We start from the raw sequence: 16,133 nt of genomic DNA on the forward strand, positions 1-16,133 counted from the left end.
TGGCGGTCTGATTGTGGGGATGGGAGTGTTGATATCGTCTGAGGCTCACCATTATCGGCCACCTTTTGCTGGAGGTAGCGGATTGGTTCTCGCACTACCTCCTATCAATTCATCAGCGACACTGGGGCAGGCTCCTGGGTGGGCTCTGTGTCTTCTGCCGCGGAGTCGTCCAGGTTGAGCTGCGAAGACTGGAGGAGTTCTCCCTCGGCAGAGTTGTGTCTGTTCAACAGAAGATTCTCTTGCAGTGTGGGCGAAGATACGAGCTTGGGGAATGGCGACGAGAGCGGATACTGATACAGTTCCAGGGCGAAATTGGGCCCCGTTTGTGAGGTGTGGAGGGTTGTGTCCGCCAACACTGAGGAAGAGTCGGCTGCTTGTAGTTTTCTTCTCTTGAGTGTTTGCACCGACCTATAGGCCTCCTTCAAGAGGTGGAGCCTGCTGGTGATGATATGAATGCTGTGGAGATACGCCTGAGGGTCATCGTCGGAGGCTATCGACTTTATGGCCGTCTGAACTGATGTGTAGGTTACTGGGGCCGTGGTGATGTGCGGGCCGGACCGACTCGAGACCGTCGCTGTGGCTTCTCCAACCGGCTTCTCTGCCGGGGAAGTGGATCTTGGGGGTGTTGCCGACCCCGAGTATGATCTTGAGCCTTCTCGGCTCAAGTTGGGCACAGTTGTAAGGTCTCCCGCAGCCATGGGCAAAGAGGGTGTGGGAGTTCTGTTGATGTTTCTTCTTTCCAGGCTTTTTATGGGCGAAGACTGTGACGAGTTGGTACGGCTTCGCCTGTACTGCAACTTGACAATCTTGGTGGGTGTGAATTCCATCTCGAGTGTGTCTGGAGGGTCTTCTGGCTGGTTGGTGGGTGTATGGTCGTAGTCGGGGACGGATGGCGGTGCAGACAGTTCTGGTCTGGGGTCGGAGTATCTATCCTTATCGTACTTGAGGGTAATGATCCTACCAGTCATACTAGGAGAAGTCGCTCGTGCAAGAAGGTTCCTGTTCTTGTTCGCAGTCATTGACCCACTGGATCATTGTGGTCGTGCGCGCATTCGTTGGACCAGACGAGTGAATATCCACAACGAAGGTGAGCAGCAGTATCGACCATGACGACCGCCGAGCTTAGCCAAAAGCCAGAGAATGAGCCCTTGATGGCCACCGTGGAGCAGCTCCTGGGGCTCATCGAGTCCTTCATCGAGTTGGGGGTATTGGTCCATGACAACCAAGGAACCCAGCAATCGCACACGGCATTGACCCACAAGACCAACCAGGTAGTCAGCCAGTTGTCCGGCTTGACGGCGAGCCCGTTCACACACCAGTACCCCATCCCAGTCGATGTGATCTCCTACATTGAGGATGGACGTAATCCCGATATCTACACCAGAGAGTTCATCGAAGTGACGGCCAAGAGCAATGCCAGACTCAAGGGCAAGATGCAGGGCTTTGCCAGGTTGAGAGACGTTTTGGGGGAAANGTTGGGCGAGGAGTTTCCCAGGCTCAAAGAGAGTATAGAGGACATCAAAAAGAGGACCAATGGAGCCACCTAGGGGGATATTTCTCAGGCAACATCGAGGCGTCGGAAACAATACCAGTTGAGCCACCAGTGGGGAATTTGTGGCGCTGGAAGTTAATATTGCCGGAGCTGCGGCTAGTGGTAGCGACCACGGCCATGGTGGTGTTATTTTGAACCATGTTACTAAGAATTAGTGCTGAAGAGTGCTGGAGAGTGCTGGCTGGTCAAATATTATCAATCACGGTTACAGCGTTGCTCAAAAGATCAACAGCTGGATCATACCATGAGGGTAGAATTTGGGAAAGTGTTATATGGTTTGGGTTTTAAATCAGTCCGGACCATCCCGATTCTCTGTGGACAAAAGCAGACACATTTGCTACAATAGCATTGCAGGCATTATCATGCACAGAATAAACTCTTTTCGTTTTTCGGATGCTTTTGATCAACTGGAATTCCTCTGGTTGCTAAGTTATACCAATTCAGCTTATTTTTTGCAATTTGCGAGAGTCGTTGGTTTCACCTTCGAAAAATTGCCAACCTCAATGATTTAGTAACTTCTGTCATTATTTTTGAAGACAACCTCGATTTATCCAACTTAGGTAGAACACCTTTCCTATTGAAGGGTTATCGATCAACTGGGCCGGCTGGCTAGCTTGATTAAGTACTGATCGTAAATAAATTAATTAGCACCGTTAAGACGCACGGTGCACGATTGGTTCAAAACCTTAATAGGGCCAAACAAGGGATGTAGGTACTTATTGCAGAAATTATACGCGGGTGGCTCCCCCGTAATAAGTTTCCGCGCTAGTCATGCAGCTGTTAACAATATCCCATAATATGGGGGGAAAAGAACGCTGCCGGAGCCGTAAACTCAATAAATCTAGAGTGGGACTGATTGACAGGATAAGCACAAATAATCGTTCAAATCGGACGCTTTTCGGAGAGTAAATACTTCAAAAACCCAAATTGTACCCTATTGGGGAGTCAGGTAGCTTCGGCGCACGCAAGATTGAGTGGATTCATGTAGGAATAGCCTCAAGTGAGTGGAATTGCGCGTGGTAAATCCCGATTAGGGCAGACAATAGATCTAATTGACGTGCAGCTGGCAAAATTTTTTTGCGGAGGCTGGCGGTGCAGCAATTGGGGAACAAACCTGCCTCCAGCAGAGAAGAAATTACGACAAACTGGGCATTGTCTGTCTAAAACGGGCTAGATCCCAACTGAGGCGCGTCAGTTAGGCATTGTTGTAGTATTATCCGACCGTAAATCCTTGGAAAGGACATGATAATGCATTGATCGGGATTGTCAACTGAATTGCTGGTTGAATCCCTGGATTAAACCCCACTGTAGTGTAATGTAAGTATAAGTATGGAATGTGGTCTCGTCAAAACTTTATTTGTTTTAGATCTGTATCAAACCTACCCAACTTTAGTCCTTCCTTTACGCATTCTGCAGCCATGAACAAGTCGAAGAACACCCAGTTCCTTTCACTCATTTTGTTGGCTTTAGCCGGCTCTGCACATGCAGAGGACCCAGCTGACACCACAACAACCGTTACAGTCACCCCAACCGTGACTGCCACAACTACAGTTGGTGTTGTCGAAGAGATCTTTGAGACTGCGTACGTTTTCACCAATACCGATGGTGTTTTGACTACCTCAACAGTAATTGGTAGTACTAGATACGTCACTACTGCCATTGCTCCATACCCAACCCCTCAAAACAGTTCTTTGACAGCTACTGAAGCTCCTGTGGCAACTTCTGTGGGACCCAGCACGATCGTGAATGGCCCATCAGTTTCAGGTGCACCAGTTTCCGCTTCTGGCGGAGCTTCCTCTGCCGCAGGTGTTTCCTCTGTTGTTTCTAGCAGTGCTAATCCAGCTGGTTCTGATTCGAAGACTGCCTCATCTGCCAACGCTCCTGTGGCCACTACCCCAGCCACTGTTGCACCTGAGCCAACTCAAATCACTTCTACTGCAACAGAAATTGCCACCACCGTTGTGACCATCACTTCATGCTCTGACAACAAGTGTACCGTGGTCCCAGTTACCACTGGTGTCACCACTGTCACTGTCAGTGATGTTGTTTATACCACCTACTGTCCATTGCCAGGAAAGGAAACCACCACCGCTACTACCCAAGTGACTAAGGAACCAGTCCCAGCCCCAGCTCCTGGAACCGAAACTAAGACACTCACTCAAACCTCGTTAGAAACCGTGACCTCCTGTTCCGACAACAAGTGCCACGAAACCAACGCTCCAGCTCCAAAGCCAGAGACGAATGCCCCAGCTCCAAAGCCAGAGACTAATGCTCCAGCTCCAAAGCCAGAGACTAATGCTCCAGCTCCAAAGCCAGAGACCAATGCCCCAGCTCCAAAGCCTGACACTGCTGCTGTCACTGTTACTGCTGTTGAACCACCAAAGCCTGTTGCTACCACTGTCACCAACACCGTTTCCAAGGCTGCTGTTACAGTTTCTGGTGTGCCTCCCCAACAAACCACCTCCGTGGTTGTTCCACCACCAGTTGTGACTCCTTCTGAAGGTAATGCTGTCATGAACAGAATCAACATCGGAGCTGCTGGTCTCTTGGGTGCATTGGCACTTTTGTAATCGTATGTCCAATTAATATTAATGTATAACTAATAGCTGCAAAATGTAGATGATAGACTCATGACTCGACGCACGTGGCAAATATCACGTGATTCAGACCACTACAATTCTCTTCCACCCATCTCCGCTTGCACACCAGACATGTTACAGTTGTTTGGAAGGCCCTTTGGCCATTCCCTCAGAGGGACTTCTCCCAAGTGTAGAAGGAGTTCTTCTACACTTCTCAACATATCAAGATCCGTGAAAACGTCCACTGTCGATTGGAAACCACTCAAGGGAGTCCAGGGTAATTTGGCAACTTTAGAACACCAAGCCAAGGCTTCAAAGTTCAGGGGATTCATCTTCGGACTCATGATTGGAATGCCTATTATCAGTTTCGGTTTGGGGTGCTGGCAAGTCCAGAGATTGAACTGGAAGGTGGAGGTTATCGCCAGAAGTGAGAATGCTTTGGCACAACCTCCCATTGAAGAGCTTCCCGCCAACCTAGACCCAAGTGTCATTCCCGAATTCGAATACAGAAGGTTTAAGGTCAAGGGGGAGTTTGACTATTCGCAAGAGATGTTCTTGGGTCCAAGGATGAGAAATGGAATTTTAGGGTATCTTGTGGTGACACCTTTCAAGAGATCGAGTGGTGGAAAACCTATTTTGGTTGAACGTGGTTGGATCAACAAGGACAAAGTCATCCCAAGTACTCGTGAAAAAGGCTACTTGTCGCATTTAGCTCTCCCTCAAGGAGAGATCGAGATCGAAGCCTTGTTCAGAGTCATGCCTACAAAGTCTTCCTTGCAGTTCGAGCACAAGGATGGCTCACGTTTGTTCAACGTGCACGATGTTCCCGTAATGGCAGCACAAGCAGGAGCTTTGCCCATCTACTGTCAAATGATCTATGACTTAAGAGACCATGTTGAATGGAGAAAGGACAGCAAGAGCACTTCCGGTTCTTCGTGGATGTCGTGGTTGTCGAAGCCGCAATCCGGAAACAAGAAGGATGACGCCCACTTCATTGCTGACATGGCTGACGATGACTTGACTTTGGAATACCAAGAGTTCGAATTTGTCAACGAGGGGGTTCCCATTGCAGCATACCCTAAGATCAAGCTCACCAACAATCACTTGCAGTACTTGATTACGTGGTTCGGCCTCTCTATTGCCAGCGCAGGCTTGTTAGGATACACTTTCTTGAAGAAGGGTAGCCATCTGAGTGCCGAAAAGGTGTTGGAAGCCAAGAGAAAGGATATGGGCAGAAGATTCTAATATCCTAAGTGAGGGTACAGGAATTTTTAATGTCAAGAAGAATGGACAATGGATTTTTTTTGAATGTCAAGCTTAGACAGGGAAGATTCCAGAGTATGGTATTACGAAATTACAGCAAGTCTAGTACGTCAATACTTGGAAGACGATCGATTACAAAATACGTATATCTGCTTTATTGTATATAGAAGCTATGCAACAAGCGGGTGGCTTGCAGAACTGAGCAACCCAAATAGCACCACCACAAGTGATATATCAGCCAAGAACATTCCAAAGATCTCGTAGTAAGCCAAAAAGCGCACCACCAATGGCTTGTAGTGGCTCAATTGGGGCAACACCATGGATCCAAAGGAAAGGCCTTTGATCAATAAGCTGTTCTCGGATGCAGTGGCAAAAAGATTCTTATTGGAACTAAGCATGTAGAAAGTTGCCAACAAGACAGTTTCGATGGTGGAGAACCATGTGAAGAAACTCTTGACTGGAGTGGCCGAGCCTAAGCCACGGATATAGTCGTAGGAGGATGCTTGGAAGGCATAGTTGTCGGAGGAATAGAAGTGGTAGAAGAAGTTCCAGAACACGGCAATATACCTTATGACCAAAAACCGGAATTTCCACAATCTCTGCTCGTACTGGTTGTAGGCAACAAGGTCCTTTTGGTACTGGGTTTCCTCGGGGTTTTCTTGGGGAATTCCAAAGGGAGAGCCCTCTGGCTGGGCTCCAGGTTGGCCACCAGCATTTGCTCCAAACATGTTCTTCATCATCTGCGAAATTGGGTCTTCACCATTGGCCTCGTGTTGGTCTCCGTGAGATAAGATGCTCTTGAAGATCTGGTCAATGTCTGGCTCTTCAACAGGCTGCGCGATGGTGTCGATGTGCTGGATCTCGGGGTCGGCATCAGGGTCGACGTGGTGATTTGGCTGTGGGGTTGGCGATGGAGACGCCTGTGGGGTCTTTGGTGCTTTATCCAATACCGACACGGCCGTGTTGTCCTTGACGGAAGAACCCAGCCCCAAAATAGTGTTCAACCGATCGGAGGCTTGGCCCTTGGCCATCTTGGCCTGTCTTCTTTCACGAAGGATCCTCTTCTTCTCCTCAGCACTTAACGGTGTGTCTGACATGGTTTCAAGCTGGCTGGTAATGGAGGTGATGGTACTGAAAATCGATTATATCCGGACTGGCATGTTAGGTGCAGGACGCGAACCAGCTCAGATAATGAGTATATTTGCCAATACACAGTCCTACAAGATCCGTACTACAACACTCCTCAGAGACTGAATCCATGAGTTCGAACAAAGACCCCGCCGACAGTTTGAACTACCAAGAGCAATTACGCAGGCAGACCATTCTCAACTCATTGGAGAACAGAGACTACTTGTTGGTGATTGCGTCGCAACAGCAGAAGTCTGTGCTGCAGGTGAAGTACGAATTGATGATGAAGTTAACGGAAGGCTGAAGGTACGGGATGCTGGAATGAAAGATCGATAATATACATAATATACATGAGAATTAGGGAAGCATTAATGGAGGGATCTAGAGCCACTCAGATCAGGAATAGATGGACAGCACAACAACCCATTTACCTAAACCGTGGCTTGGCCACTCGGTCGTCCGTCCTCTTTTTGGCGGGTATGCTGCGGGCAGTATTGCTGGAGTCAAACAAGCCCCGCATGTATCGAGGAGGCTGGTTCAAGTTTGGACCTCTCTTGGACACTTCTGGTGACCTGCTTCGTGTTGTGGGCACCGGAGGAGCTGGGATCCGCGATAATCTATTTCTCTTGTCTATGGGATTGGCCACAAAGGAACCTTCGTTTGTAGTGTAGGAGTCATCGTCGCTGGGCCTAGGTCTGGCCGCAGGTACGCTAGGCCGGGAAACCGTGTTCTGGATCTTGGTTCTTTGCCGCACTGGGGGTCGAGTAGGCCGTATGATTGTAGCTTCTTTCGGTTTCGGCTTGCTCAACGTTTCCAACTTGCTCTTCAAGGTCTCGTTTTCTTCTTTCTTTCTGCGGAGCCTAGACTGAAGCTCGTCAATTCGTGACTTGCATGCTTTCTGTTCTTGTAACTCTTCCCACGCTTTTCTGGTAGGACAGCCAGGAAAGTCCACACACCACATGGTGATCGACAATCCGTACATGAAACTGGCAAAAGACTCGTTGAATCCAAGGGCCACCGCGTCGTGAATCAGCTGGAGATTTGTCATGTTCACGTCCAATTCTTCCATGGCATCAGAGACTCTCCCAAACTTCTCACTGTTCACCGCACTCTCCATAGGCGTGTGTTCCACATCAACAGGGTAGTGTATTTTGGGAGACTGGGTCAACAAATAAAGCCCTGATGACCTCTGCAGCTGTCTCCTTTTCGCCTGTGACGAGGGGGTCACGGGCCGGGAAGAATGCAGCATGTTTGTGGAGGATTGCAGCATCGTTTGTTTAGATTTAAGGTGTTGGGTCACGTGCAGCATGGTATCGCGATACCTCGAAGAAAGCGGGCGGCGCACGACCCGAATAACCTGATGGGTGCAAACGGGAACGACAAGTCCAACGAGGTTTTCGTGTTTGTAAATACGTGTACTTTTGTAGCTTAGCACTAATCTAGTCTAATGACGCCATGGCCCGCGCGGATCATTCCAGACCCACAATTTCCTGCCATGTCTTGCCCTCTTTTTTCAATTCGGCCAACAATTCGTCTCTAATGTGAGCAGGTAAGCCTGGCCCCTTGTAGGCAAAGGCGGTGTAGAGCTGCACAAATGTGGCTCCGGCCTTACCAAATTCAAGAACGTCTTTTCCAGAAGAAATTCCACCACATCCAACGAGCACTAACTTGGAGTCCTTGGTGTATTTACGAAGAGTGCGCAAGGCTTTCAAGGACAAAGGCTTCAAAGGCTTTCCCGACAAGCCGCCTGCTTGGTTGATGAGTTCCCTGTTGGTGGTACGCAAGCTTTCGACAGGACGTGATATCGTAGTGTTGGAAATGATGATCCCGTCAACCTTGGCCAGTTTAGCGGAGTTGGCAATGGATTCAATTTCTGGCTCAGTAAGATCTGGGGCAACCTTCACCATGACTGGAGGAATCTTACCCAACAAGTTGGCACCGGCGGCATCTCTTTCCCTCACAACAGTAGTCAACAAGTTGGTGAGCTTCAGTTCGCTCTGCAAATCTCTCAATCCTGGGGTGTTAGGGGAAGAAACATTAATGACCAAAACATCGGCATATGGAGACAAACGGTCCACGCCCTTCACGTAGTCTTCGACTTCGTCACCAAACTTGTTTTTACCCAAGTTGATACCAAGAAGTCTTCCGTTTCTGAAAGCATTTGAGGGTGCATCCTGACCGCTTTGTCCAAATAACTTCGAGAATCTGGTACGCAAAGTAGCAATAACGCTGAAATGGCCGGTGGAATTGAACCCGTATCTGTTGATAACAGCGTCATCTCTGGGCAATCTGAAAAACCGAGGTTGTGGGTTTCCAGGTTGGGCCTCGGGAGTAATAGAGCCAATCTCGACATAGGAGAATCCAGTATTGAACAAACCATCAATAGCCTCACCGTCTTTGTCCAAACCGGCAGCAAGACCAATTGGGGATTGCAAACGAGTGCCAAACACATCTACACCAAGAATCTTCGCATCTTCGGCGTTGAGCTCGGGATCCAGGATTTTAGGTGCCAAGCCATACTTCAAGAGGGAAATACCAAGCTTATGTCCCTCTTCAGCGTCCGTGAAAGCACGGATAAGTGGACAGAAGACGTATTCATGGATGGCAGATCTGGAGTCGAGGCAGTAGTAACCTCCAATTGACAAACCGATGATACCACCAGCAAGAGCAAGAGGCCCTGGGAGAATGCTGGCCTGGTGCACAGCTCTTCTTCCCAATGGATTGAACGCTTTGAAGAATCTCATTATGGTGGAGTGATTGGCCAACGATACTAGGCACTTGAAATAGCGATATGCGAGCACGTGACCCATATACTAGTGGCTCACCACCAACCAAGCAGGGAGGACCCTTTCCCACAAATCAGGAAAGGGAAAATTGAGCTTATTACCCCTTGTATGTAATATGGCACTTCTGCCCTAACTTTCCGCCTTTTTGAACGGATTTGTCCACATCCTCGATAGGCCTAATGGCTGACTCAGGTGACCGGAAATGGATTATTCACGTGATTGGGCCGGAATAGGGGCATCTCTGCTCCTACATACAATAGGTGAGATGCCTGAAAAATTAGTAGTACTTTAACACCATCAACTAGCATTATCATGGGGACTAAACCACAGCATGCCGAACGTCTTCCAGGCAAGTTCGACAGAAACACTTCAAAGGATGGCCACCAGTCCAAGCGTCCCAAAAACCCTCGTTTGAGGAAGGGATTGGCCAAGACAGACCGTGAATACAAAGAAGCAGTCAGATCAGCAGAGAGAACAGAGATGTTATTGCAAGAAGAAGCAGGTTTCCTTGAAGCCGAGGGCATGGAAAAGACTTACAAATTCCGCCAGCAAGATATCCAGGAAGCTGTGGATGTCAGCACTGCCAATAAGAAGTTCGAATTGAAATTGGATGAGTTTGGTCCATATACTATGGACTACTCGAGAAACGGCAGGGAGTTGTTGATTGGGGGACGCAAAGGCCATGTGGCTGCTTTGGACTGGAGAAAGGGTTCTTTGGATACCGAGCTCCACTTGAACGAAACCGTGCACGCCGTCAAATTCCTTCACAACGACCAGTATTTTGCAGTTGCCCAAAAAAAGTATACCTTCATCTACGATAAATCGGGGTTGGAACTTCATAGGTTGAAGCAGCATATCGAAGCCACTCTTTTGGACTTCTTGCCATACCACTTCTTGCTTGCAACTGCTGGACATACCGGATTCTTGAAGTACCATGATGTTTCTACTGGTCAATTAGTAAGTGAACACAGAACTAAGCTTGGGCCTACCCAAGCCATGAAGCAAAATCCATGGAACGCTGTCATGCACTTGGGACACGGAAATGGTACTGTTTCTTTGTGGGCACCAAGCATGTCCACCCCATTGGCAAAGCTTTTATCTGCAAGAGGACCAATAAGAGACTTGGCTGTGGACAGAGAAGGTAAGTATATGGCAGTTAGTGGATCTGACAAGACCATAAAATTGTGGGACTTGAGAAAAATGCAAATCATGGACACATATTACTCCCCTACCCCTGCCTCATCATTGGACTTCTCCGACACAGGCTTATTGTCTGTTGGATGGGGAAGTCACGTCACAGTATGGAAGGACATATTCAAAACCAAGCAGAAAGATCCATACATGAACCACTTGATACCCGGCTCCAAGATCGAAAAGGTAAGGCATGTTCCATTTGAAGATGTTCTTGGTGTTGGACACCAAAATGGATTCAGCTCTTTAATTGTCCCAGGAGCTGGTGAAGCCAACTACGATGCATTAGAATTGAACCCATACGAATCTGCTAAGCAAAGACAACAGAGCGAAGTCAGATCCTTGATGAACAAGTTACCATTCGACACCATCACCATGGATCCTACAATTATTGGTAAGGTGGACAGAAGAGCCATGGCCATCAGATTGAAGCCAGGTGAGATCAACGAATTGGAGGTGGTCACCGGTGACGAAAAGTTGCAGCCTAGACCAGATGTCCTGAGCAAAAACTCGAAGTTGAGATCGCACTTGAGAAGGAAGAAACAGAATGTGATTGACGAAAGAAAGATGAGAGTGGAAAGAAACTTGAAGATGGAGAAGGAAGCGAGAGAGAGAATGAAGATGGAGGAGCAAGGCATATATGAGGAGGAAGATGTCTTGGACCAAGCATTGAACAGATTCAAGTAGTTGTATAGGCTAGCATAATGTACATTAATAATAGAGTAATGTAAAGAGAAGCAAGTTGTTCAAGCAAGACAGAGAATAATCCTCGAGAAAGTAGGTGTTTATTCACCCAATCAAGTTGAAAACTAGCCCTTCCATAATTTCCTTTTCCCATAACATAGCAGTGAGATGTTCTTCGTAGGTGTGATGTTTGCTAAAACTGTTGGTTTTAACTTGCGATTGCCCTTCATCAGCATGGAAATCTTCTTGTGGCTCAGGCTCCTGATGGTCTGCTACGTTTCCTATACGTTGTGACTGCTCTGCTTCAAGATCCTTCTGTGGTTCGGGTTCTTGTACGCTGGTACATTTAACTTGTGACTTACTTTGATCTGCTACCTCCTGTGGTCTAGGATCGTGTACCCGGTCAACGCTATTGGCGTTCAAGTACCTTTCGATCTGTTCTTGGTCGGTGGCACTAAGAAAGCCGAACAAAACCAACCCGACTGTAGACTTTTTAGACGAAATTGTACCAACTTTCACTAGAACCTGACAAAGATTGTAGATTTGTTGAGTGTCATTCAATAAAACTAAGCGCAACCAATTCAAGTTTGACACTTCAGGCCAAAAGTTGTCCAGATAGCCAACTTTGGAAAAGTAAGAAGAAGTATGGAACTCTAGACCCAATTCCAATGCTTTCGCTTGAATGATCAAGCCACAGGGAACATGGAGTTCCATATCCTCCTCTTTACCGTATCCAACCGTAAATGGCCTGTCGAAATATGTGGAGAATTCTCCATTTCCCAAATCTTCGGGGTTCATGAGAAACTCGAATAACTTGTAGAGGTTTTGTGGAGCGATGAATTCGGCTATGGTCGACAGAACCTTTATAGGACTACCAGGAAACTCTGCTAGCCAATGGATAACTGCTTCAATGAACATTGAATTTGGTTCCATGGTGGCAATGAATTTGCACCCACTGAATGCGCACAAACGGCTTCTAGAATATTGCCTACAATAATACTGAGCACTTTGAGTGAACTGAGCCAGGAAATTTCTAGGCAGCTGTATATTTATTAGCCATTAGAATAGAGAGAGATATAGATAGATAAGTTCCCAGATCAATGAGAGGTTCTAGCAGAAATAGAGAACTTGGAGTAGTCAACCGTGATCAAGTCACCAAACACATTAGATGGAGACCCATCGGCACCATTGTTCAAGTTATTCATGGCATTGTTGAACATTTCCACGAGATTAATTTCTGACTTAATGAATTCTAAAATAACCTTAAATTTGCCGTTTGATTGTTCGTTATGCTTTTCCAATTTCTCCTGTAAATTTAAATCTTCGATAATCTTGATTAACTTCAACGAATTTTCTGGATCCTCGAAATTTTCTATGCTGACCAAGCCTGAGTAGCTATCGGATTGGCTCTCAGAACCTTCGTATTGTATCTTTTGGTTCAACACTATAAACCATGCATTGGCGATTTGTTCGTATGCAAGCTGTCTGGTGTACTGAAATTCGTTGTTGGTGAAGTTTGGCAACTCATGGATTAAATCAGTGATGTGATCAAGGAAAATTAGGGAATTTGGGGTATTAGTCTCTATAGGAGGTAAGAAGTGAAGGATAAAATCAGACAAACAGTTGAGAAATTCGTTCAAATGCGACTTGACTCTAAGGTAGGAATAATCGCTTTCAATGTCACACTTGTAAGGAAGATGGGAAATGATGTTCTGGAACTTTTCTTTCAAAAGCAGGAGCGAATTTTGGACTGTGGGTTTGGGCGATCTGTTGTGGATGGTTGATGCAATCTCGGGATGAATTTGGACAAGGTCAAGGAGTAGGTTTTGTAATGCTTTCTGGTCCAAGACTTCAATCAAACGCGTGACTGGCAAGGTTTGACCCAAAATCTTTGGAGTTTTTGACTTTTTGAACTTGTTTGATGAGACTTGACTATGCACTTTTCTTTGGGAGAACTTGTACTGGGACTCAGATGCAAATGGGGGAGAGGATACGGCCACTGTGGCGTTTGACTCGTCGTCCAGAAGCCTTCTCTTCTTGATGTTTGATTCGTTCGTAGACGCTGCGTCGACTGGATGGATGCTGGGGGTGTATCGGGGAACGTCAATATGGAAGTCGGATGTGGAAGTGGCACTAGAGCCGAAAGAGGGAGCTGGGGGTTTGATCCCCCACTGAAATCCTGCTGAGACCATGATTAGGGTGTTTGATGCAAGTTTCTTATGGTTTTATGCTAGATGTTCAAACTGATGGCCAGTGATGGCAACTAATGGTTCTGCGGAGGGACGACTGGGTCACGTGTGCTTCTGCTGGCTTGAGCTTTCGGTGGATGGTGCAAGGTCAACAAGTGTCGACAACGATATAGCTATATGGGTTCCAGAACAGACCTTCAACAAGAGTAAGTAGATGTGAACTGGGATGATAAACTTGACGATGGCGTCTTATGTGTAGCTGTTACCCGGACCTGTACCAGTGCGAAATCTCCGGAAATGTGCTGACTATAAGAGTCGTGCATTTCCACCTAGTGGCTGTGAATGGGTGAAATTCAGATGGATTGGGGCTATTGTCCCGTGCCTGCAACATGCCTTGGATCAGAGGGGCATGTGAGACAGTAGGAGGTCTTTTTGTGGCTATTCTACATGGTGTCCTCTTTCGTGGTACTTTGGTTATACTGACATGATGCTTTTATTGTTTCATAGCTTACTATATACATACATTCGTAGGGGTTCATCTGACCGAATATTCGTTTCTTCATACTCCGCTAAACAGACGTCTTGCTGGAGCTGGTTTGGCTGGGAATTCTGTGCTAACCTGTTACAACTAGTAGTAATCGTTTCCTTCATACTCTGAGTCGTTAAAACTGATGTCGTCCTCATCGTCGTACGCAGACTCGGAATCCTGGTCGTAATCAGCTTCGTGGAAGCCCACATACCGATTCCTCTTAATTTCCACCTCGTCGTCGGTGTTGATGTCTTCGTCGTCGGTGTGGTCTGCTACCTTGGAGTTCGTGAAATTGCCTCCGTTGATATTGTTGGTGCCATCGTCCTCGTCATCGTCTTCTTCCAACTCAATCTTCAACTCGTGGATGATATCGAAGCACTCAGCCAATAAGGCATTCAAAGTTCCTTGGCCCTCTGGTATCTGGTTGTTGATGATGAATTTCCCGTCACTTCTAAGATTATCTAAAGATGCCAATTTGAACTGGAAGGGATACAATTCACGTAAGTTATTCAACCCGTTGATTCTCTTCAAATCGAGCAAGCATTTCCTCACCGTAGAAAGCTGGTTATGTATTGGCTGCAATGATTCACTGACGGGTTCGGAACTTTCAAGTAGCTTGTAGATCAACGAATAGCATCTTCTCAATAAATACAAAATAAGGATCTGATTCTTCCTCAAATGCTGGGTTATCCCAGTAGCAGACGAATTTTCAAGACCCTTGATTTTCTCATTCAATTGTATTCTTTCGTCATCGATTCCCTTCAAAAGCTTTTGGTAAGTATACAAATCAGTCTCTCTTAAGGTCCATCTTCTTGTTATAAGCAAATTCTCTAGGGTTGATTTCAAGTCTATAAGTTTGTAGTATAAACCCTCAAAGCCCTTATTAATGCTCTTGAATCCTTCATTGTCCGCAAATGATAAGGACGTTTCGAACAAAGTCGACAAGTTAGTGGAATCTGTTTGAATAGACAAATCATTCAACAAATTGTTGCAATCATCCAATAACCCATTCAACACAACTTGCAAGGCATTGAGGCTCTTTTCGTCATTTTCGAGTTCTTTGCTGTGGAATTTACCGTCGGTCAAGTCTCTTGTAGACTCGATTTCTTTAAGCTCATTCTTAAACTGAGCGATCTTACCAAGAATGAATTCTTGGTTCTCTGGTTGAGGTGTGATGGATGACTGAGCATGTGTATCTGATGATGGCTTTTTGTTCGTGAAATAGTTCAAAATAGACTTTCTTATCGAGATTAATTTATTATAGGGCTGTTCAAGATCGGAAGGAATGTTTCTGAAGTTATCCTCCAACTCCTTGTATAAGCTTTCGCAACGATTCAACTTATTTCTCAAAATCAAGTTTTCTTCTATCTTATGCATATTCTGTGCGTCATTTTCGCCATACCCCGACATGTCGACGTCTTCGGTATCTTCATTGCTTTCACTGGCAATGATATCTCTGATTTCGTCCAATCTCAGCTTTATAGGCTCCAAATCCTCCAAAGTATAGACTTGGCATTCCCTCAAATGATGGAGAAATTTATTGACAGTAGATAAGGATGAATAGGTTGCAGGGGCGAACTTGATTAATCCACAAGTAACGAAGCATAATGACACCAATTGCCAAATATCATCAATAAGCAAATCGTTGGCGTTGGGCAAATTCAACGTCATTCCTTTCAACTCTTCGTCCTTTCTGGAGATCTTTAAATCATGTAATAAGTTCAAGAAGTCATCGTATATCTGATAGACCTGCTTGGAGTTGATGTACTTGTTTCTGTCGTTCTTCAAGGACAACAAAGTGTTGTACATGTTGAGGAACTGTTCGTGGAGCGATTTCTCGTAAGTAGGAACAGGCGCCTTGGAAGAAGACGACTGGGAAGGGGTTCCCGGACGAGTATTGTTGTGCGAGGTCATGATTGCCAGATTGACTTCCAATTAGTCAAAAACCAAACGTCAAATGATGGGAAGGCAATAGTGGTGGTTGTGATTGTGTGCCGCTGGAAAGCAAAGGCCGGGGCTATCAGCGGGATTTGAAAGATCAGAAACGACGTGAGATTCAGTACTATGGCACAAAATGGTACGTGGCAATTTCGTAGATAGATTCAAGGGCAGCGGAAGTTATGGCGTGATAGGAGTGGTTGGAACTATCTGTTGTAATGATAAATTAGGGTCACGTGTGCCACTCACGCATTCGTCACTACACGAATCACCACGAGCAAATACTGATAGACT

At 46.4% G+C, this 16,133-nt stretch overlaps 12 protein-coding genes across 12 annotated transcripts; 5 read left to right on the top strand and 7 right to left on the bottom strand.

The window, feature by feature from the left end:
• Positions 1-104: 104 nt before the first annotated feature.
• Positions 105-1,019, bottom strand: CANTADRAFT_21947 (uncharacterized protein; the record flags this gene model as incomplete). Its single annotated transcript, XM_020206762.1, has 1 exon — positions 105-1,019. The coding sequence occupies one exon, from the start codon at positions 1,017-1,019 to the stop codon at positions 105-107; it is 915 nt and encodes a 304-aa protein (XP_020064306.1).
• An 87-nt stretch (positions 1,020-1,106) lies between these two features.
• MED10 (mediator complex subunit) lies at positions 1,107-1,547 on the top strand (the record flags this gene model as incomplete). Its single annotated transcript, XM_020211679.1, has 1 exon — positions 1,107-1,547. One exon carries the CDS (start codon positions 1,107-1,109, stop codon positions 1,545-1,547), a length of 441 nt encoding a protein of 146 aa, XP_020064307.1.
• Positions 1,548-3,483: 1,936 nt separating this feature from the next.
• On the top strand, positions 3,484-4,122 carry CANTADRAFT_51231 (uncharacterized protein; the record flags this gene model as incomplete). The annotated part of the gene is made up of 1 exon (XM_020209916.1): positions 3,484-4,122. A coding segment is annotated over one exon (639 nt), but the record flags the coding sequence as incomplete, so codon positions are not given.
• A 141-nt stretch (positions 4,123-4,263) lies between these two features.
• Positions 4,264-5,376, top strand: SHY1 (Shy1p; the record flags this gene model as incomplete). Its single annotated transcript, XM_020211680.1, has 2 exons — positions 4,264-4,319; positions 4,359-5,376. 2 exons carry the CDS (start codon positions 4,264-4,266, stop codon positions 5,374-5,376), a joined length of 1,074 nt encoding a protein of 357 aa, XP_020064309.1.
• A 215-nt stretch (positions 5,377-5,591) lies between these two features.
• On the bottom strand, positions 5,592-6,491 carry CANTADRAFT_29648 (GET complex subunit; the record flags this gene model as incomplete). The annotated part of the gene is made up of 1 exon (XM_020208304.1): positions 5,592-6,491. A coding segment is annotated over one exon (900 nt), but the record flags the coding sequence as incomplete, so codon positions are not given.
• A 182-nt stretch (positions 6,492-6,673) lies between these two features.
• On the top strand, positions 6,674-6,826 carry CANTADRAFT_28194 (uncharacterized protein; the record flags this gene model as incomplete). Its single annotated transcript, XM_020208239.2, has 1 exon — positions 6,674-6,826. A coding segment is annotated over one exon (153 nt), but the record flags the coding sequence as incomplete, so codon positions are not given.
• Positions 6,827-7,006: 180 nt separating this feature from the next.
• Positions 7,007-7,771, bottom strand: DAM1 (Dam1p; the record flags this gene model as incomplete). Its single annotated transcript, XM_020208578.1, has 1 exon — positions 7,007-7,771. A coding segment is annotated over one exon (765 nt), but the record flags the coding sequence as incomplete, so codon positions are not given.
• Positions 7,772-7,991: 220 nt separating this feature from the next.
• On the bottom strand, positions 7,992-9,266 carry URA1 (dihydroorotate dehydrogenase; the record flags this gene model as incomplete). Its single annotated transcript, XM_020210076.1, has 1 exon — positions 7,992-9,266. The coding sequence occupies one exon, from the start codon at positions 9,264-9,266 to the stop codon at positions 7,992-7,994; it is 1,275 nt and encodes a 424-aa protein (XP_020064313.1).
• A 349-nt stretch (positions 9,267-9,615) lies between these two features.
• Positions 9,616-11,265, top strand: CANTADRAFT_26207 (uncharacterized protein). The gene has a single exon (XM_020207687.1). It carries the CDS (start codon positions 9,621-9,623, stop codon positions 11,184-11,186), a length of 1,566 nt encoding a protein of 521 aa, XP_020064314.1. The 5' UTR covers positions 9,616-9,620; the 3' UTR covers positions 11,187-11,265.
• Positions 11,266-11,282: 17 nt separating this feature from the next.
• CANTADRAFT_11492 (uncharacterized protein) lies at positions 11,283-12,116 on the bottom strand (the record flags this gene model as incomplete). Its single annotated transcript, XM_020206200.1, has 1 exon — positions 11,283-12,116. The coding sequence occupies one exon, from the start codon at positions 12,114-12,116 to the stop codon at positions 11,289-11,291; it is 828 nt and encodes a 275-aa protein (XP_020064315.1). The 3' UTR covers positions 11,283-11,288.
• Positions 12,117-12,195: 79 nt separating this feature from the next.
• CANTADRAFT_26208 (uncharacterized protein) lies at positions 12,196-13,494 on the bottom strand. The gene has a single exon (XM_020207688.1). The coding sequence runs from the start codon at positions 13,373-13,375 to the stop codon at positions 12,281-12,283; it is 1,095 nt and encodes a 364-aa protein (XP_020064316.1). The 5' UTR covers positions 13,376-13,494; the 3' UTR covers positions 12,196-12,280.
• Positions 13,495-14,000: 506 nt separating this feature from the next.
• CANTADRAFT_42486 (uncharacterized protein) lies at positions 14,001-15,779 on the bottom strand (the record flags this gene model as incomplete). The annotated part of the gene is made up of 1 exon (XM_020208910.2): positions 14,001-15,779. A coding segment is annotated over one exon (1,779 nt), but the record flags the coding sequence as incomplete, so codon positions are not given.
• Between the last annotated feature and the right edge of the window lie 354 nt (positions 15,780-16,133).

The sequence above is a fragment of the Suhomyces tanzawaensis genome (genome assembly GCF_001661415.1).
Source record: "Suhomyces tanzawaensis NRRL Y-17324 unplaced genomic scaffold CANTAscaffold_4, whole genome shotgun sequence".
Taxonomy (NCBI): Eukaryota; Fungi; Ascomycota; class Pichiomycetes; order Serinales; family Debaryomycetaceae; genus Suhomyces; species Suhomyces tanzawaensis.